This window comes from Plasmodium gallinaceum (assembly GCF_900005855.1).
Source record: "Plasmodium gallinaceum strain 8A genome assembly, contig: PGAL8A_v1_76, whole genome shotgun sequence".
Taxonomy (NCBI): Eukaryota; Apicomplexa; class Aconoidasida; order Haemosporida; family Plasmodiidae; genus Plasmodium; species Plasmodium gallinaceum.
The window spans coordinates 1,755,992-1,773,713 of NW_021628238.1; the positions used below are offsets into that span (position 1 = coordinate 1,755,992).

At 17.3% G+C, this 17,722-nt stretch overlaps 6 protein-coding genes across 6 annotated transcripts; 4 read left to right on the top strand and 2 right to left on the bottom strand.

The window, feature by feature from the left end:
• Nucleotides 1-48: 48 nt before the first annotated feature.
• RPL23 (60S ribosomal protein L23, putative) lies at nucleotides 49-1,227 on the bottom strand (the record flags this gene model as incomplete). Its single annotated transcript, XM_028671080.1, has 4 exons — nucleotides 49-133; nucleotides 317-562; nucleotides 688-955; nucleotides 1,203-1,227. The coding sequence occupies 4 exons, from the start codon at nucleotides 1,225-1,227 to the stop codon at nucleotides 49-51; spliced, it is 624 nt and encodes a 207-aa protein (XP_028527769.1).
• Nucleotides 1,228-3,228: 2,001 nt separating this feature from the next.
• PMV (plasmepsin V, putative) lies at nucleotides 3,229-4,887 on the top strand (the record flags this gene model as incomplete). Its single annotated transcript, XM_028671081.1, has 1 exon — nucleotides 3,229-4,887. One exon carries the CDS (start codon nucleotides 3,229-3,231, stop codon nucleotides 4,885-4,887), a length of 1,659 nt encoding a protein of 552 aa, XP_028527770.1.
• Nucleotides 4,888-6,104: 1,217 nt separating this feature from the next.
• On the top strand, nucleotides 6,105-7,316 carry PGAL8A_00235500 (conserved Plasmodium protein, unknown function; the record flags this gene model as incomplete). The annotated part of the gene is made up of 1 exon (XM_028671082.1): nucleotides 6,105-7,316. The coding sequence occupies one exon, from the start codon at nucleotides 6,105-6,107 to the stop codon at nucleotides 7,314-7,316; it is 1,212 nt and encodes a 403-aa protein (XP_028527771.1).
• A 2,315-nt stretch (nucleotides 7,317-9,631) lies between these two features.
• GAPM1 (glideosome associated protein with multiple membrane spans 1, putative) lies at nucleotides 9,632-10,845 on the top strand (the record flags this gene model as incomplete). Its single annotated transcript, XM_028671083.1, has 3 exons — nucleotides 9,632-9,945; nucleotides 10,118-10,179; nucleotides 10,310-10,845. The coding sequence occupies 3 exons, from the start codon at nucleotides 9,632-9,634 to the stop codon at nucleotides 10,843-10,845; spliced, it is 912 nt and encodes a 303-aa protein (XP_028527772.1).
• Nucleotides 10,846-12,031: 1,186 nt separating this feature from the next.
• Nucleotides 12,032-15,178, bottom strand: VPS52 (vacuolar protein sorting-associated protein 52, putative; the record flags this gene model as incomplete). The annotated part of the gene is made up of 1 exon (XM_028671084.1): nucleotides 12,032-15,178. One exon carries the CDS (start codon nucleotides 15,176-15,178, stop codon nucleotides 12,032-12,034), a length of 3,147 nt encoding a protein of 1,048 aa, XP_028527773.1.
• Nucleotides 15,179-15,847: 669 nt separating this feature from the next.
• On the top strand, nucleotides 15,848-17,410 carry PGAL8A_00235800 (protein BCP1, putative; the record flags this gene model as incomplete). Its single annotated transcript, XM_028671085.1, has 1 exon — nucleotides 15,848-17,410. One exon carries the CDS (start codon nucleotides 15,848-15,850, stop codon nucleotides 17,408-17,410), a length of 1,563 nt encoding a protein of 520 aa, XP_028527774.1.
• Nucleotides 17,411-17,722: the final 312 nt, after the last annotated feature.

Sequence of the window (17,722 nt, forward strand, 5' to 3'; positions counted from 1 at the left end):
AAAAAAAAAAATATTACTACATTTTCTTTTCTTTTTTTTTTTTCTTCTTTATAAAATTCCGATCTTATTTGCTACTTCTAATGCATCATGTTCAGGAGATAAACGCACATATGCCTTTTTATCACCACTTAATCTATAAAAAAAAATATATATAAATATATATAAATATATATATTTATATGTTTTTTAGATTATTTTTCATGAATTATCAATGTTATTACTTAATAAATTTTTATTACTTTATTTTTATTAAAATAAATTATATTATTTATTATTTTTCTTTTCTTTTTTTTTTTTTTTTTTTTAAAATCCATACCTATTTAGAACGTTAACTTTATCACAAGTAATACCAAATAAACTTTTGACTGCTTTCTTTATTTTCTTCTTGTCAGCTCTTTTATCACATATAAAAACTAATGTATTAATTTCTTCAATTTTTTTCATAGCCTTTTCAGATGTTAATGGATGTTTTATTATTCCATATTTATCTAAAGTTTTTCTAAAACATGATTTTACTATTCTTGGACATTTTGGGTTTCTTGGGAGTTTTAATGTTTTTGGCCTATATAAATATAAAATAAAATATTAATTATTGTTTTATAAATGTAAAAGATGTTTATATAAAATAATATATTTTTTATATTTCATTAATATAATAAAGAAATTTTCCTATTATTAATATTTTACCTTTTAAAGTGAATGGATGTTCTTATTTTTTTTTGTTTTTGATTTTTTCCACCAAATTTAACTTTTTTTATCTTTTTTTTGTCATCACTATTTTTGTCCAAAGTTTTCTTAACCTTTAATTTTTTTTCGTTACCTTTTTGTTTTTCGTTAAGTTTCTTCTTTTCATTCTTTTTCACAACTTTATCATTAATTGTAACCTTCATTTTATTTTTATTATTTTTAATACTTTTCTTATTATCTTCAGCTTTTTTTTTTTCTACTGTATTTTCTATATTTACAAAAATTAAAATTATTTATTTTAAAATTATAAATATATATGTATATTAAATAGTAAATATATATTTCATATATACATATATATATATCAAGAAAAAATATTAACCATACAATTTACTACAAATTTATAATTATATGAATAAATATTAATAAAAAATTTTCATATAGATCTATTTTTATCACAAATTCTTTTAATTCCATATTATTTTAATTCTTTTTTTTTTTTTTTTTTTTTTTACTTTTATCATTTGATACTTCCACCATCTTATTAATTTAAATGTAAAAAATAGTAAATGTTAAAGGATATTTCAAATTTCTTATTATAAATCAAAATTTTTTAAAATATCAAATAAAAAAAATTTTTTAATAAAAAATTAAAAAATAGTAAAAATAATAATTTTTTTAACATTAATATATATATATATACATATATGATATTGATATATTATTTTTTAAACTTATATATTTTGAAATACTCCAAAATATATATATGTAATATATATACATATATATATATATATGTATATTTTTTTTTTTTCAAAAAGTAAATAGTGAGTTAAGAAATAGTATCAAGGTTTTCATAGAGTTCCAATGATTTTTTTTTTTTTTTATATATATATTCTTATTTTCTTAAAAATCATGTAAAAATCAATGTGAGTAGTATTATGATGAAACTTTTTTTTTTTCAATAATTGCAAGTTTAAATTTTTTTTTTTTTAAAAAGTGGGTGGAGGGGTTTTAATAATAGAATGAAAAGTAAAAATATTTAATTACCACTAAAAATATATTAATTGAATAGCTTTTATCTTTAAAAATTGTAAATATATATACATTCAATTTTTTATAATTGTTAATATTTACATGTTTTCAATATATAATTGTTAATTTTTTTTTTTTTTTTATTATTATTACACTTTATAGTAATTTTATATATCTTCTTTTTAACAATTTTATTATTTTGTTAATATTTTTTTATTTTGATCTTTCCTAAATACTTTGAATGACATATATTATTCAATAGTATTTTCATTTTATTGTATAATGGTTATTTTTATTATAAAATGTATGAAAAAAATGAAAAGTTATGAAAAAGGAAAAAGGGTAAAAAACATACTGTAGTAATATTTAGAAAATTTTATTTTTTAAATATTTTATGGTGTTACAAAAAAAAAAAAAAATATATATATATATATATATATGTATATATATTTTTATTGTTAAATTGTTTGTATTTTTTAATTTTTTTTTTTTTTTTTCTATTGAAGAATAAAACTAATACGAAAAATTCTATTTTACTAAAATTGTAGAAATATATAACATTATTACAATATAGAAGAAATTCTATACTTAAAAAAAATTAAATTCTTGAATTTTTTATTATTTTATTTTTTTTATGTCTATCCATCTTTAATTTTCTATTTTTTTAAACAATTATCAAAATAGTTTAAATAAATGAAATGAAATTTAAAAGATTAAAATAGAACAAAATAAAAAGAAATAAAGTATAACAGAAAATAAAATATATTAAAATGATATTAAATGGAAAAAAAAAAGAAAAAAATTGTACAGAATAAGAAAATTAAATTGAATAATTATATGAAATAAAATTAAATAAATTGAAATAAATATAAATAACCTTTATACCTTTATTTTTTTATATATATATATATATATATACAATGATTAATCTTTATCTATACAGATATTTATATATATTTTTTTTAAATTATTTATTTCAATGGAGCTTTATTTTATATTATATTTTTTCTATAAAATAATTTTAATAGAATTTATGTATGCATCATTTATTTATTTGATTTGAAAATTGGAAAAGTTCTTTCTTACATATTTTTTTTTTTATTACAAATAATTTAACTTTTGCATATATTTAATTGCATAATAATATATACTGTATATATTAATATAAAATTTTTTTGTTCCATATATCTATATATAAATATATATATTTTTTTGTTAATTTTTTAAAGTTATGTAGATGAAAAATGAATATATTCTTTAAACCAAACAGTTACATTTGTAGAAAACAGTGTATTATTATTATTATTTTTATTATTATATTAATAAAAATGTTACTTTTTTTATATTAAGAGAAATATCTCTCTCTTTGTTTTTTTGAAATATTTTACTTATAAATTGTTTCCACTTTATTTATAAATACTAACAGAGTTTTTTTTTTTTTTTTTTTTTTTTTAATTTGTGTACTCATTAAAAACAGTGTAGGAACTTATCTTAAAAGAAATAAAAATGAATTTACCTTTTTTAAAGAAAAAAGTTCCCTTTTTGTTTTTTCTTTTTATATCATTTCTAATAGATTATGTAATAATAGATATAGCATACAAAGATAATTTATTTAAAAGAAATGAAAAAAAAAATATATATAAATATAAATTGTATGGTGATATAGATGAATATGCTTATTATTTTTTAGATTTAGATATAGGTATACCTGAACAAAGGATCTCTGTAATTTTAGATACAGGATCATCTTCATTAAGTTTCCCATGTTCAGGATGTAATGATTGTGGTATTCATATGGAAAACCCATATCATTCAAATTACTCTAAAACTTCGTTAATTCTATATTGTGATAAAACAAAATGTCCATTCAATTTAAAATGTGTAAAGGGAAAATGTGAGTATCTTCAATCTTATTTTGAAGGATCTCAAATTTCAGGATTTTATTTTTCTGATATAGTTAGTATGTTTTCATATAATAATGAAAAAATATCTTTTAGAAAATTAATGGGTTGTCATATGCATGAAGAAAGTTTATTTCTTCATCAGCAAGCCACAGGAGTTTTAGGGTTCAGTTTAACAAAACCAAATAACGTCCCAACATTTGTTGATTTATTATTTCAAAATTCTCCAAATTTAACCAAACAGTTTTCTATTTGTATAGCAGAACATGGAGGAGAACTAATCATAGGTGGATATGAAGAAGATTATATTGTAAAAAATATTAAAAAAGGAAATAATAAAAAGGAAAATGAAATAACAGCAAACATTATAAATGAAGCAAATCACAATGAATACGAAAATGATGTAATCAATAAAAAAAATGAAGACTCAAATGAAATGAAGAGAATAAATGAAGAGATAAATAATATAATATGGGCAAATATAACAAGAAAATACTATTACTATGTAAGAGTAAAAGGGTTTAAATTTTATGGTACTGATTTTTTGGATAACAATGAATTTGATGTATTGATTGATTCTGGTAGTACGTTTTCTCATATACCTGAAAGTGTTTATAATAAATTAAATTTTTTCTTAGATATCTTATGTATACCTGATATGAATAATGTTCTTGATGTAAATAAAAGATTAAGATTAACTAATGATTCATTTATCAATCCTCTCCTTTTTTTTGATGATTTTAATTCAGCTTTAAAAAATATAATTGAAAATGAAAATATGTGTGTTAAAATTGTTGATGATGTTCAATGCTGGAAGTATAAAGATTATCTACCAGATATTTATGTAATTATGTCAGATAATTATAAAATTCGATGGAAACCTGAATCATATTTATATAAAAAAGAATCATTTTGGTGTAAAGGAATAGAAAAACAAGTAAATAATAAAGCAATATTTGGTTTAACTTTCTTTAAAAACAAACAAGTAATTTTTGATATAGAAAATTATAAAATAGGATTTGTTGAATCTAATTGTCCATCTTATCCAATTAATACAAGACCAAAAACTTATAATGAATATAATAAAAAAGAAAATATATATTTAAAAGTATCTTATTTTAACTTATATAGTATGTTTATTCTTTTTGCATTGATATTGCTTCTCTCTATTATTTTTTATCTGAAAAAATTATTTTATATGTACTATTTACCTTTGCAAAATGAAAATGAAGAGACCATGGAAATAAGAATGGATATGAAATAGTCAAATAAAAAAAAAAAAAAAAAAAAAAAAATTAAAATAAATAAGTAATGAGAAATATTAACATAAATATTACTAAATATAGACATTAAATAATATAAGTTAAAATAAAATATGAAGTTACAATGAATATTTATATTTATTATATATTAATATATAGTAATATGTAGATATTAAAAAATTACAAAAATTATGTTAATATAAGCTTATTATTATTATAATACATCCTTTATTAATATTTTTATGTTGTTACATAAGGTATTCTATAGAAACATTAAAGTTTCTCTTTTTTTTTTCTAGGTATTTCCATTTTGTTTATTTTATTTTATTTTTTTTTTTTTTTTCATATAAACATTTTAGATACGTAAATAAAAAAATATTTCATTCTTTAAGAAATATTTTTTTTTTTTTTTTTTTTTAATTTGTTTTAAGTTTATAGTTTCCTTTTTTTGTTGAAATGCGCCTTTTTATAATTACATAAATTGGTTATATATTAATTTTTTATAATTGAAACATTTCTTTTTTTTAATTCTTATAAAATTTATATATATTTTATTTTTTGGAAAAAATTAAAATAAATATTTTTTTAAATGATGACTCTATTTTTAGTAACATTTATATATTCACTTAATTACTTATAAATACTTTTTTTTTTTTTTTTTTTTTTTTTTTTTTTGTTAGAATTTCAATTATTTTTTTTTTATTTATTTTTATGAACACATTTTAAAATGTTGTAATATGAAGGATATATATATATTTCCAAAAATAATTTAATGCAACTTTTACATTAAAATTATCCATTTTTAATAAAAATAAAGTATAATTTACTATTTATACAAGTATGAATAAATTTGATGATTTTATTTATCCTTTTACATTTTAATAATTATAGCTACTAAATAAAAAAAAAATATACATATTTATATATATATATGTTTATATAAATTAATTGAAAATATCACTATTTTTTTAAACATTTTTTATTATAATATTACTTTTAAACTATATTATAATTTTTTAAAAGTAGTTCTATTTAACATGTCAAGTAAATTTTACATGAATATTTTAAAAAAATAAGAAAAAAAGAAAATATTAAGTTAAAATGAAATATTAAAATACATATAATCAAAGTAACTAAGTAAAATAAAAGATTATTCCTTATACATTTTGATAATTTTTATTCTATATGTTACTTATATATTTTTTTTTTTTTTTAAATTATGAAAAGTAAAAGTGTTTTGTTTTTTTTCTTATATCTTTTTACGCTTTTCATTGATGGTATCCACATAAGTAACAAATCATATATAAATGAAAAAAATATTTTAATACATGAAAATAATACACTAAAAAAAAATAGAGGAAATATATATAAGAATAATAACAGAGGAAATTATTTACCTAATGAAAAAAGAGGAATTTCAAGAAAAAGAAGCAACTTACTTTATTTAGGCAATTACCCAAAATTAAAAAGAAAAAAAACAAATTTTAATAGGAATATTAATATTTTATATGCAGAAAATTATCAAATCAATTTAACTGAGAAACCAGTAATTGATGATGTACCTCGAAATGTGAAAGGTAGATTAAATGAATGGATAAATGAATTCGATGAAAATAATACTTTAGGTTTTTTTCCAATTTTATTAGAAGAAATGTCTAATGAACCCTCTCCTCTTCAAATAGGTTTTGAAGATTATATGCAATTTAATGGAGAAAATGTCGAAGAAATATTTAAAAGTATGACACGAGAAGTTTCTATAAATGGAGAGAAAAAAAAAATATTTGGTATGTGTTTTTTTAATCATAAAACTGGTGTATTAGCCCCATTAGCTATTTATGCAGAAATAAAGGATGTTACTAAAGTGGGAAATAATTTAGCTGTTAAAGGATTAGTAAGAGGACGTATAATAATTGATGAAATAATAAGTCAAGAACCATGTATTTTAGGAAAAATATCTCCAATTGAAGATAAAAAAGGATTAATTGATGGTGAAGAAAGTTTAAAAGTTATTGACGAAATTATTAGAATTCATTCTCAGTGTACAACGATGGAATCACAATTAATGGAACAATTAGATCAATCATTTGCTTCAATGAACATAAAATTAAGAAATGATTTAAAAGAATCTATTGATTCTAAATTAGAAAAATTTCAAATTGATCCATCAGATATAGAACAAAGGCAAGCTTTTATTCAAATTGTATCTTTTGCTGCTTTTGATTTTCATTTAATGATTGTTGATAGATATGATGCTTTAATGCTTCAGAATTCAGAGGATAGATTAAGATTTGTAAGAGATAAAATTAGACAAAAACAAAAACAATTAGCTATCATTAAAAATACACCAAAAGAAAAATTACAAGAGATATTAGAACAAGTACAAAATTTAAAAAATCAAAATCTTCCTCCAGTAAATTTTCCTAAAACATAGAATGTTTTATTAAAAAATTATCTTAAATTATATATAAAAAAAGCCTATTATTTTCTTTTCTTCTACTAATATTTAATGTCTACATAATACTTATAGAAATATAAATATATATATACTTATATATCATTCTATTATAAAAATAATTTTATACTACTATTATAAAAAAAATTGATATATAAAAATTATTTAACAAAAAATATTTTTTATATTCTTCGCTTAAACATTTTCATAAAAGAAAGAAAAAAAAATATATAAATATATTAAATTTTCTTTTTTTGTTTTTAAATAGATAATTATTTCATTTATTTTTTTTTTTCTTTAACAAATTCTTTAGTATATTATATTTTGTTTATGAATTTTTATTTTTTGTTATTTTATTTTTTTTTTAAGTTTAAATTTGTTTTATTTTAAGAAAACCTAATTTTCTATAAAAAAAAAAAAACGTAAAATTTAATATTTGATTTAAATACATTCTATTAATATTTTTCTCATGTATTTATATTCTAAAAAATTCATTTTAAAAAATTTATTACTTTGTTAATAACAATTATATATTAACATGGAAAAAAAGCGTTTATTCAAAAAATTTAAAAAATATTTAACTGAAACTTTTTTTTTTTTATTAACTATAAGAGTAATATATTAAAAAAAATTTAACTAAATCAAGTTTTTTTACGAAAAAAAAATTGTCTACTTAATCGTAAAAAATAATTCATAATAAAAAAAGTGAAGCATTTTGCCTAAGAAAGAATTATAAGGTATTTTTATTGTATTAAAAAGCACAATTTCAAAATTAATACTTTTTATTTTGTTTTTTTTTTCTTTAATTAAATAAAAATAATAAAACTTCAAATTCATAAATTTTTTTTTTTTTTCACTTGGTACATTATTTATTAATAATTAAGATATAATAATTATAAATTAATTATATTTTCTATTTTTTCTTTTTTTTTTTTTTTTTTGCTAACATAGAAAACAACATAAGTAGCACTTTCCTATTATTAACATGGTCTTAGGAAAATGTTATATGTACCTATATGTGTTTTATTAAATACATAATACAATTTTAGAGAGAAAAAAAGAAAAAAAAAATTAATGCATCATAAAATCCCCCCCTCCCAAAAAAAAAAAAAAAAAAAATAATTAAATAAAATAAATAAAAACAAAATAAAATACAATACACATAAAAAAATGTAATAGATTCTAATAATTACACACATAAGAATTTACATTCATTTGTAAAGATGTAATAATGCACACACAAATGTACACATGAATTTCTTTTAACGAAATTCATATTTTTGAATTCTTTATATGTTAAAAAAATAAAAGAAAAAAGAAAAATTAAAACAAAAAGATAACGATTAAAACATTTTAATATACCTTAATAATTAAAAATAATATAAAATATAAAAATTTTTAAATAAAATTTTTTTTGAATAATATTGTTTAGCATTATTGAAATATATAATTTTTTCTTTTTAATGAACATATATCGCACCAATTTTGCATACCCTTAATAGTGAAAAAAAAAAATTATGTAAAAATAAAAGTCACTAAAATCACATAAACTCGCTTATCATTTTCTATAAAGATTTGCAAAGTATTATATATAGATAAATACATATATGTATATATATATATATATGAAGAATAATTTTCTTTATAAATTTAGGTCAACTTTTTTAGTTCTTTTTCTATTGCATTAAAATTTTTTTTTTTTCTTTTAAACATGTAAAAAAAAAAAAAAAAGTACAAAAAAATTTTAAGAACGAAAAAATTATGAATAAAAAATTAAAAAAAAATTACACAAAACTAGCGCTGCTGTGTGTACATATAAATTTCTTGTAGATATATGTATCCAGCAATATTTTAATTATTTTATATTATTGTGTTTATAAAAATAATACATTTATATAGATTATTAGAAAAATATTAAAAGAAAAAAATTAAATATATAATAATAGAAGTAATATATGTTTATAATTTTTATTAATTTCATTTTAAATTATAAAAAGCAAAGAAAAGAAACAAATTAATTGGATAATATATATATATATATTTAAAAAAAAAAAAAAAAAAAAAATTCATATATTAATGTATGTGTATATTTAATAAAATTTTGTCCGAACAAAAAGAAATTCAATGATTTAATATATATATTTATTATATATTTTTATTTTTTGTTTACATATATTTCATTTTTTTTTTTTTTTTTTCCTTAATATTTTAGTTTATTATTTTTCTTATTTTTAATTGGTGGTAAAAAAAAACTTTTTTTGACTAAATAATTTTTAAAAGAAATTTTGTAAAAAATGTTTTTTACTTATGTTGTTCGTCCTGGAGAAGCCCCAGAAGGTCGTGGACCCCAATTTGAACCTTTTTGGGACTTTTTTATGAATTTTAATTTACGTGTTGGATTTCTTATTCAATTTATTTCATATTTATTATTAGTTTGTTCAGTATCTCTAATAGGAAATAATCCATTTGGTATTTTAAAATTCTTAAGAGCATTACCAGGAAATGTTGGTGATGCACCAATACCTTTAGTGCTTCTTAGTGTAGGAGGATTTTTATTAGGAACTCTTCTAATCATGTCCTTTTTGCAATTAACAGAAGATGATAGCAGGTATAAAAAAAAAAAAGATATTTATTTATTTTATTTTATTTTTTTTTTTTTTTTTTTTCATTTCACATATTTATGTATATCAAAACAAGAAAATATAAATGAAAAGACACATGTTTCTTTTCTCAAATGAATGTATTTTTATAAAACAAATTTATTTTTGTGTTTTTTACAGTATTAAACAGTCAAGAGGATATAGAGCAGGAACAAAATTTTTATTACAAGCTACATCAATGGGTATTTATTTTAATTAAAGAATTATATGTTTACATATATTTGTGCATATAATGATATATATTGGTATATATATATATATATAAGGTTCATATTAAAATTATATCTATATGTTTGTGTATATATGTTATAGGAACGGTATCATGGAGTTTGTCTTTAATATGTTTAATGGCATCATCTTATTATTTTGATGATCCATGGATGGAAGAAAAAATTGGTGCTGGTTCCTCTTGGATTTTATACTTTAGTTCAAGAGTTATTGATGCTTTTTGCTTATTTTTATATGGTTCTGGATGTTTTTTTTTGGAAGTGTATCATTCTGAAGGTGCAGGAGAAGCTTGGGGTTGGTTATGTGGAATGAGCTTTTTAGCTACTTCATTTTTAGAAGTGTTGGGATTAACATTATTTAATACTCCATCTTTTGAATCCTTAGATTGGTTTTACTGCTTATTTTTAGGTATAAGTCTTTTTTTCAGTGTAGTATGGGGATTTTTATTTGAACCCATAAGTCACAGATATGATGTAAAATTAACCCAAAGTGCTATGAGAAATGAATACTACAAATCAAGAAATGCTATGGCCTATTATGGTCCAGCTGTTGTAACAGCTAATGGAGAAATTGATATTGAAGCATCAGCTGAACACATTCCTTCGTGCAAAAAATGTTAATTTATTTAACCCCATTAAAGGAATGTCATTACGTAATTATAAAATTATTAATTATATATATATATATATATATATATATATATATATATAAATTAAAAAAAGGAAACTAAAAAAAAAAAAAAAAAAATGAGAAAAAAAAAGTAAAAAATATTATTAAATAATGTAAAATTATTAAGAATACATATAGAAATATATAAGTATTCATATCAAAATTAAAAGAGGAAACAAATTAAAAAAAAAAAAAAAAAATGGAAAATTAGATATAAATAAAAGATAATTAATTGAAGGATAAATATAAAATAATAACAATTATAAGTTACTGTAATTATAATTTCAATAATGACAATAATAAGAAATAACAATATAAAAAATACAAAATACATAATTATATAATTTTCAATAAATAAAAATCTTTAATTGTTTTTATGTAACAATAATTCATTGTCGCAAGTATGTATGTGAACATGTTAATATATATATATATATATATTTTTTTTTTTTTTTTTTTTTGCATATATTTACACACATTTCTTATATTGATTTCTACAATTTACAATTTGTAGTTTTTCATGCTCTTTTAATTTTTTTTTTTTTTTTTTTTTTTATTTAATATATAGTTATCATTATTTTTTTGTGTAATTTTTTTTTTTTTTTTTCCTTTTTCTTTTTTTTAATTTTCCTATTAAATTTTTCATAAATTTTAATATTTATTAATTATTGTTTAATTTAATTCATTGTTACATAGGAGGAAAAAAAAAAATTCTAAAAGAATTAAAGGAATATATAGTTGCTTAAATGTTGGAAAAAAAAATTCTAAATTATAAACTGTGTATTAAAAAAAATTTAAGCTAGTTTATACATAAATAAATATAGGTATTCATTTTAAAATATAAAAATTAATTTAAATGGAACAAAAAAAAAAAAAAAAAAGGAAAAAAAAAACAATAAAAAACAATTGATCATAATATATTGTTCTGAAAACAAATAAATCAATTTACTTTATTTCTAATATATTATTAACATACTTTTTTTGCACAAAATTATGCTTTTAATATGTATATTTATGAATAAAGGTTAAATATATAGTACTATAAAAAATTATAATATTTTTTTAAAATATTTGTTTGATATATTTGTTCCTGCGGATTTTGTGAGAGTAACAATTTATATAACTAATATAATGATTTTATGAGTCAAAACTTTTGGAATTTTTCTTAATTTGTGTTAGAACTATATCAACAGATGGTAAATTATGAATATAAATTGGTATTTGTGAATTAGAAAAAGCTTTCTTTATCAACTGGTGATATCTTGTATAATATAAAAGAATTTGCGTGCTTAACAATTTCAATATATTTAAGGAATTATCAAAGTTTGTAAAGGAATGAATAACATTTTTTTTTATTTCCTTTAGTAAATTTCTCCATTCTTTACTAAAATTAACAGCTATACTTTCCAATGTTTTAATATCAATATATGATATTATGTCATTTTCATTTTCCTTTAGATTACTTACTATTTTTTCATGTTTATTTACAAATTGTATTATATCCTTAATATACTCATTTAACTGATGATCAACATATACAGATATTTCTTTTTCTAATAACTTCTCAAACTTTATAATTTTTTCTTCGTTTATTTCATGTTCTTTTAATACAGATATAATATGATAATAATTATTAATCAAAAACAATAATTTATCTTTTATTAATGAAAATTCTTTACTTAAGTTAAGTAATGTGTCTACAATGGATTCTTCTAGTTTTAATACAAAATTACGTAAATTCTTATATTTTGATACAATATCAATTTTATTTTTATGATATTCACAATTTGTTACTTCTGAAGTTTTATTGTCTATTTCTTTTAAAAAAAATGAATTATTTTTAAATTCATTAGATTTTTTTATAAGTACATCGTTTATAGTATTTTCAGTTATACTTTTTTTGCTATTATTATTAGAAATGTCACTAATTTTTGGATTACATTCAATTTTTACGTTATTATTATCAATCAAATCATCAGGTTTTGAATGTTTAGGAGTTGATAATTTATCAATATTGTCTTTCGAATAATTAACAACAGGTATACCATCATTGATACCGTTTGTATTATTATCATTATTTAAACAATTTTCAATGAATTTATTTTTTCTCAAGTTTGTCATGTCTCTTTTTCCTATATTATCATCAATTTTTTCATTACCTTCTTTCTCATTATATTTTTTTTCATCTTTCGCTTCATTTATTTGACTTTCACAATGTGAAGAATTTTCATTTTTATTTGATATATTTTCATGAATATTTAAAAAAATTTTGTGTACATTTTTTTTTTTTTTTTTTTTTAAATTTAATACATTTTCATTATCTTTACTTATTTTATTAAAATCATCCTTCTTTTCACAATATATTTCGATGTAATATTTCTCATACTTAAAACATAAATCACTCAATATAACAAATGAGCAATAAAAATCAGAAAATCTCTTAGTAATACAATGTGTTTGAGTTTTAATAAAAGTGGAAGAATTATTTATTTGATTTTTTTCTATATCATTTAATGAATTGGTAAAATTATTTTTTATTGTTTCATTAACTTCATGAAAATTTTGCATATTATTTTTTTCTTTTTCTTCTATATCATTATTTAACCGAACATTAGAAGGGGAATTATTACTTGTATCAAAATTTACACTTGTGTTGTTATAGTTTTTATTTTCATTATTAATATTATTAGAGTAAATTAAATTATAAATGGTATTTTTATTAGAATTTTTTGCTAAATCATTCATATTATTATTCTTATAATTTAATGACTTAATATTTTGATCAATGATAAAATGTATTCTTTTCCATATTAAATTTTGTATTTTATCAATGAATTCATACAATGAAAATATATGTCTATTTCTAATTATATATCCATTTTGTAAATTAATCATATAAATGCAAAAAAGAGAAATGAAATCAAAAGTGTCATTCATATAATAATAAATAAAATCAAAACATAAAGTTATTGTTTTGGAATATATTTCTATAAACAAAAAATCGTGATTTTCATAATTTTTAAAAAATTTTGAAATAAATAAATACTCAGCTGTTCCTGTATCTAAAAATAATTTATTAATAGATTTATAAATTTCTTCAAAATAATATTGAGAATTATCTGTTGTAAATATAACAGGCAAATCTGATTTCTCAGAATTTACATTATAATTTTTATCTAAACCACTTAATATTTTTTCTCTATTATTTAATAAAAATATATTTTCTTTTTTATCATTCTTATTATTATGGTTATTTATATTAAAACCAAGAATATTCATCATTTTATTTTTTGCTGATAGTAAAGTTACATTATTATCATTTTTATAATAACTTAAAAATCCTATAGTAAATATATTGACAAATTCTATTTTTTTTTTTTCTAAATCTCCAATGTAATTCTTAAATAAATTATGATAAGTTCTATTAATAACAGCTATGTATTCCTTTATTAAATAGTTATAAACATTTCTGTTATTATTATATAAAAAAGTATTCAATTCGTGAAATTTAATTAAGTTTTGTTGAATTAAATGAATATTAATTTTTTTATTTTTTATATCATTAATTTTATATAAAAAAAAAATATATATTCTATCAACGGCTTTATTTTTTAACTTTTCTAATTCTATGTAGGAAAATTTAATACTTGGATAAGAATCATATAAACAATGTTTACAATTTTCTATTTTTTTTGTTAAAATGTTTATATTTTTTATAAAATTTTCATTAATTTCTCCATTGCATATATCATATATTAATTTAGGTGTAATCAAAATAATTTTAATATATGTATTTAATAATTCTAATGTTAATTTTCTATTATTTAATTTATCATTCATATTTTCAGTTAATTCTTGAATATTATTAATATTATCAGAAATAAATTTTATATCAGATTTATGTTTATTTAATATTTCATCTATATCAAGACATATGTTATTACAATTATCAATATGATTATATATATCAACAAGTTCTTTACTATTTTCACTAAATTTATCTAATGTTTCATTTGTATAAATATATAATGTTTGATTTATAATTTCAATAATATTCTTTAACTTATCTTCTTCATCATCACATATGTCTTCTTTTTGTATAGGCATACTTTTAAGTATACTATATTTTGTTTCTTTATTATATTTTTCATTTTCTATATCTTCTATTTTTACACTTCTATATATTTTACAATTATTATAATCATATATTTTATTATATGCTTTTAATATATATTTATCATTTTTAAATTTTTCAATTAATGAAGATACTCGTTCATATTCCATTTCTTTTTTTTTTATTTTTTGCATTTCTTTTGTCACATTCTTAATTTTATGTTTTTATAAATATATATATATATATTTCTTGATTTTTTTTTTTAATTACACATGTATATATATATATATATATATTTTTTTTTTTTTTTATTCCTAATATTTCTTGTTCACTATTTTTAATTTTTATTACATATATTTTTTTTTATTTTTTTTTTTTTTTTTTTTTTTTTTTTTTTTTTTTTGAAAACAATTTATGCTTTTTTAATTTGATATTCCTTATTAAAGAAGAAAAAAAAATTTACATTTTATGGTTTTTATAAAAATTAAATTTTAAGTAAATATTCATGCATAAAATATTTTATAATATTGAAGAAAATTTCTTCCTTTAAAATTACAATATTTTGTTTTTTTTTTTTTTTTTTTTTTTTTTNATTTTTTTTTTTTTTTTTTTTTTTTTTTTTACCAAAAAAACATATTACTAGAAATATCCACCAAACATTTTAAAAATTATATGCATTTTATGAAGATTTAAAAGATTATTCAAAGTTTATTAAAGAAATATTTTTAAACTTAACACCAAACAACTATTAAGATATATATATATATATATATATATATATGTATTATTTTACACAACTTATGTAACAAAAATTATTTACCAAAAAAGTTTTGAATAAAATGAAGAATGAAAAACTAACGAAAAACATAACAAAAAAAAAAAAAGTATCTACATTAAAAGAAAAAAGAAAGAAGAAAAATAAGTTTGAGAATAATTTAAAACATAACTTAAATGTACTAGATTTAAAAAATAAAAAGAAAAGTAAAAGTAATGAAGAAAAAAGTGTAAAAAATAATAAAAAAAAAGAAGAAAAAAAAGAAGAAAAAAAAGAAGAAAAAAAAGAAGAAAAAAAAGAAGAAAAAAAGAAATATATAATAGAAACAGAAAATAGCAGTAAAAATGTTCATGTAATTGAAAAAAATAATGAAAAACAAAAAAGGAATATAAAAAAAAAAAAATTGAATAAAAATTTAGGAAAATTAGTACATAAATTTATAGACAAAAAAATATCAAAAAAAAATAAAAAGGAGAAAGTAAATAATAACGACATAAATATAATAAAAAAAAATAAAAAGGAAAAAGTAAATAATAACGACATAAATATGATAAAAAAAAATAAAAAAAAAGACGTTGAAAAAAAATCAAATAATAAAATAAAACTGCTTAACAAGAATGTTATAAAAAGCAAAAAAGTAAAAAAAGAGAAAAAAAAAAAAAATAATAATAATAAACTAGACATAATAAATGAAAAAGATAAAAATACTAAAATTATGAACAGAGAAAAAAATAATAAAGAAAATAATGTAATAAAAAAATCGAAAAATGAAAATAAAAAAAATATTAAAAAAGAAAAGATAAAGGAGAAAACAAGTAATAAAATAGATAGCACAGGGAAAAATAATTATGAAATTAACAAAAAAGAAAAGAAAAATAATGAGTATAATCTAAATAATGATGAAATAATTGTTGATTTTGAATTAATAGATCCACATGATACATACAAAGATAATATAAGAATATTATTAAAAAGCACAGAATTATATAACAATCTAAAATTTTCAGAACAATTAATTACTATAATATGTGATCAACAAAATATTGGAAAGTTTTTATGTGTTTCAAATGAAAAGGATAACATAATTAGCTTTTTAACTATTATTAATCTAAATCAATATGATGAAATAAAAGATTTAAAAGAATTTTTATTAAATAAAATAAAGAAATCAAGTACGAAAGAATTTCAAGAAAGTATAAAAGAATTAAGTAGATTATTATCAACTAATAAAAATATAGGTTTACTAATTAATAGTAGAATAATAAACTGTCCAATTAAATTAATTCCTTTAATTCACAAAAATGTTATTGATGATGTTTTTTGGTCACAAGGTATAGTAGATTTAGATGAAGATGAAAAAAAATTTTATTTTTTTGATTATATACTTTTTTATACAAAAGTATATAAAAATTTAAATGATGAATTAATTTTTTCCAACTTTGAAGAACAATATTTCTTTGAGCATAAAATTCATTATATAATGTGGAATAATAATAACATTAAAAAGTTTTATGAAATTATAAATAATAAAAAAAAAGAAGTAAATTACAAAGAATATATTATTATTTTCCTTATTCCTTTTGATAAGATGAAAGATGCAATAGATAAGTTTTCCCTTTTTATATAAAAGAACAGCTTTTAGAAAAAAGGATTGCAAATATAGACTAAATCATTTAGAAGAATACTTAAAATCAACTTCAAAAAAAAAAAAAATTGTTATTAAAAACAATTTTTTAGTATATATATTTTAGGAAAAAAAAAAGTTTAAAAAAAATATTAGAATAAATATTTTTCAAATTCATAATAAATTCAAATACTCTTTTGAAAAGAGCTCTCTTTTATGTTTTTTTTCTTTTTTTTTTTAAATTTATTATAAATATTTTAAAATCTAAAACGGTTATTAAAAATAATACAAACATACTAAATAAAACAATTTAAA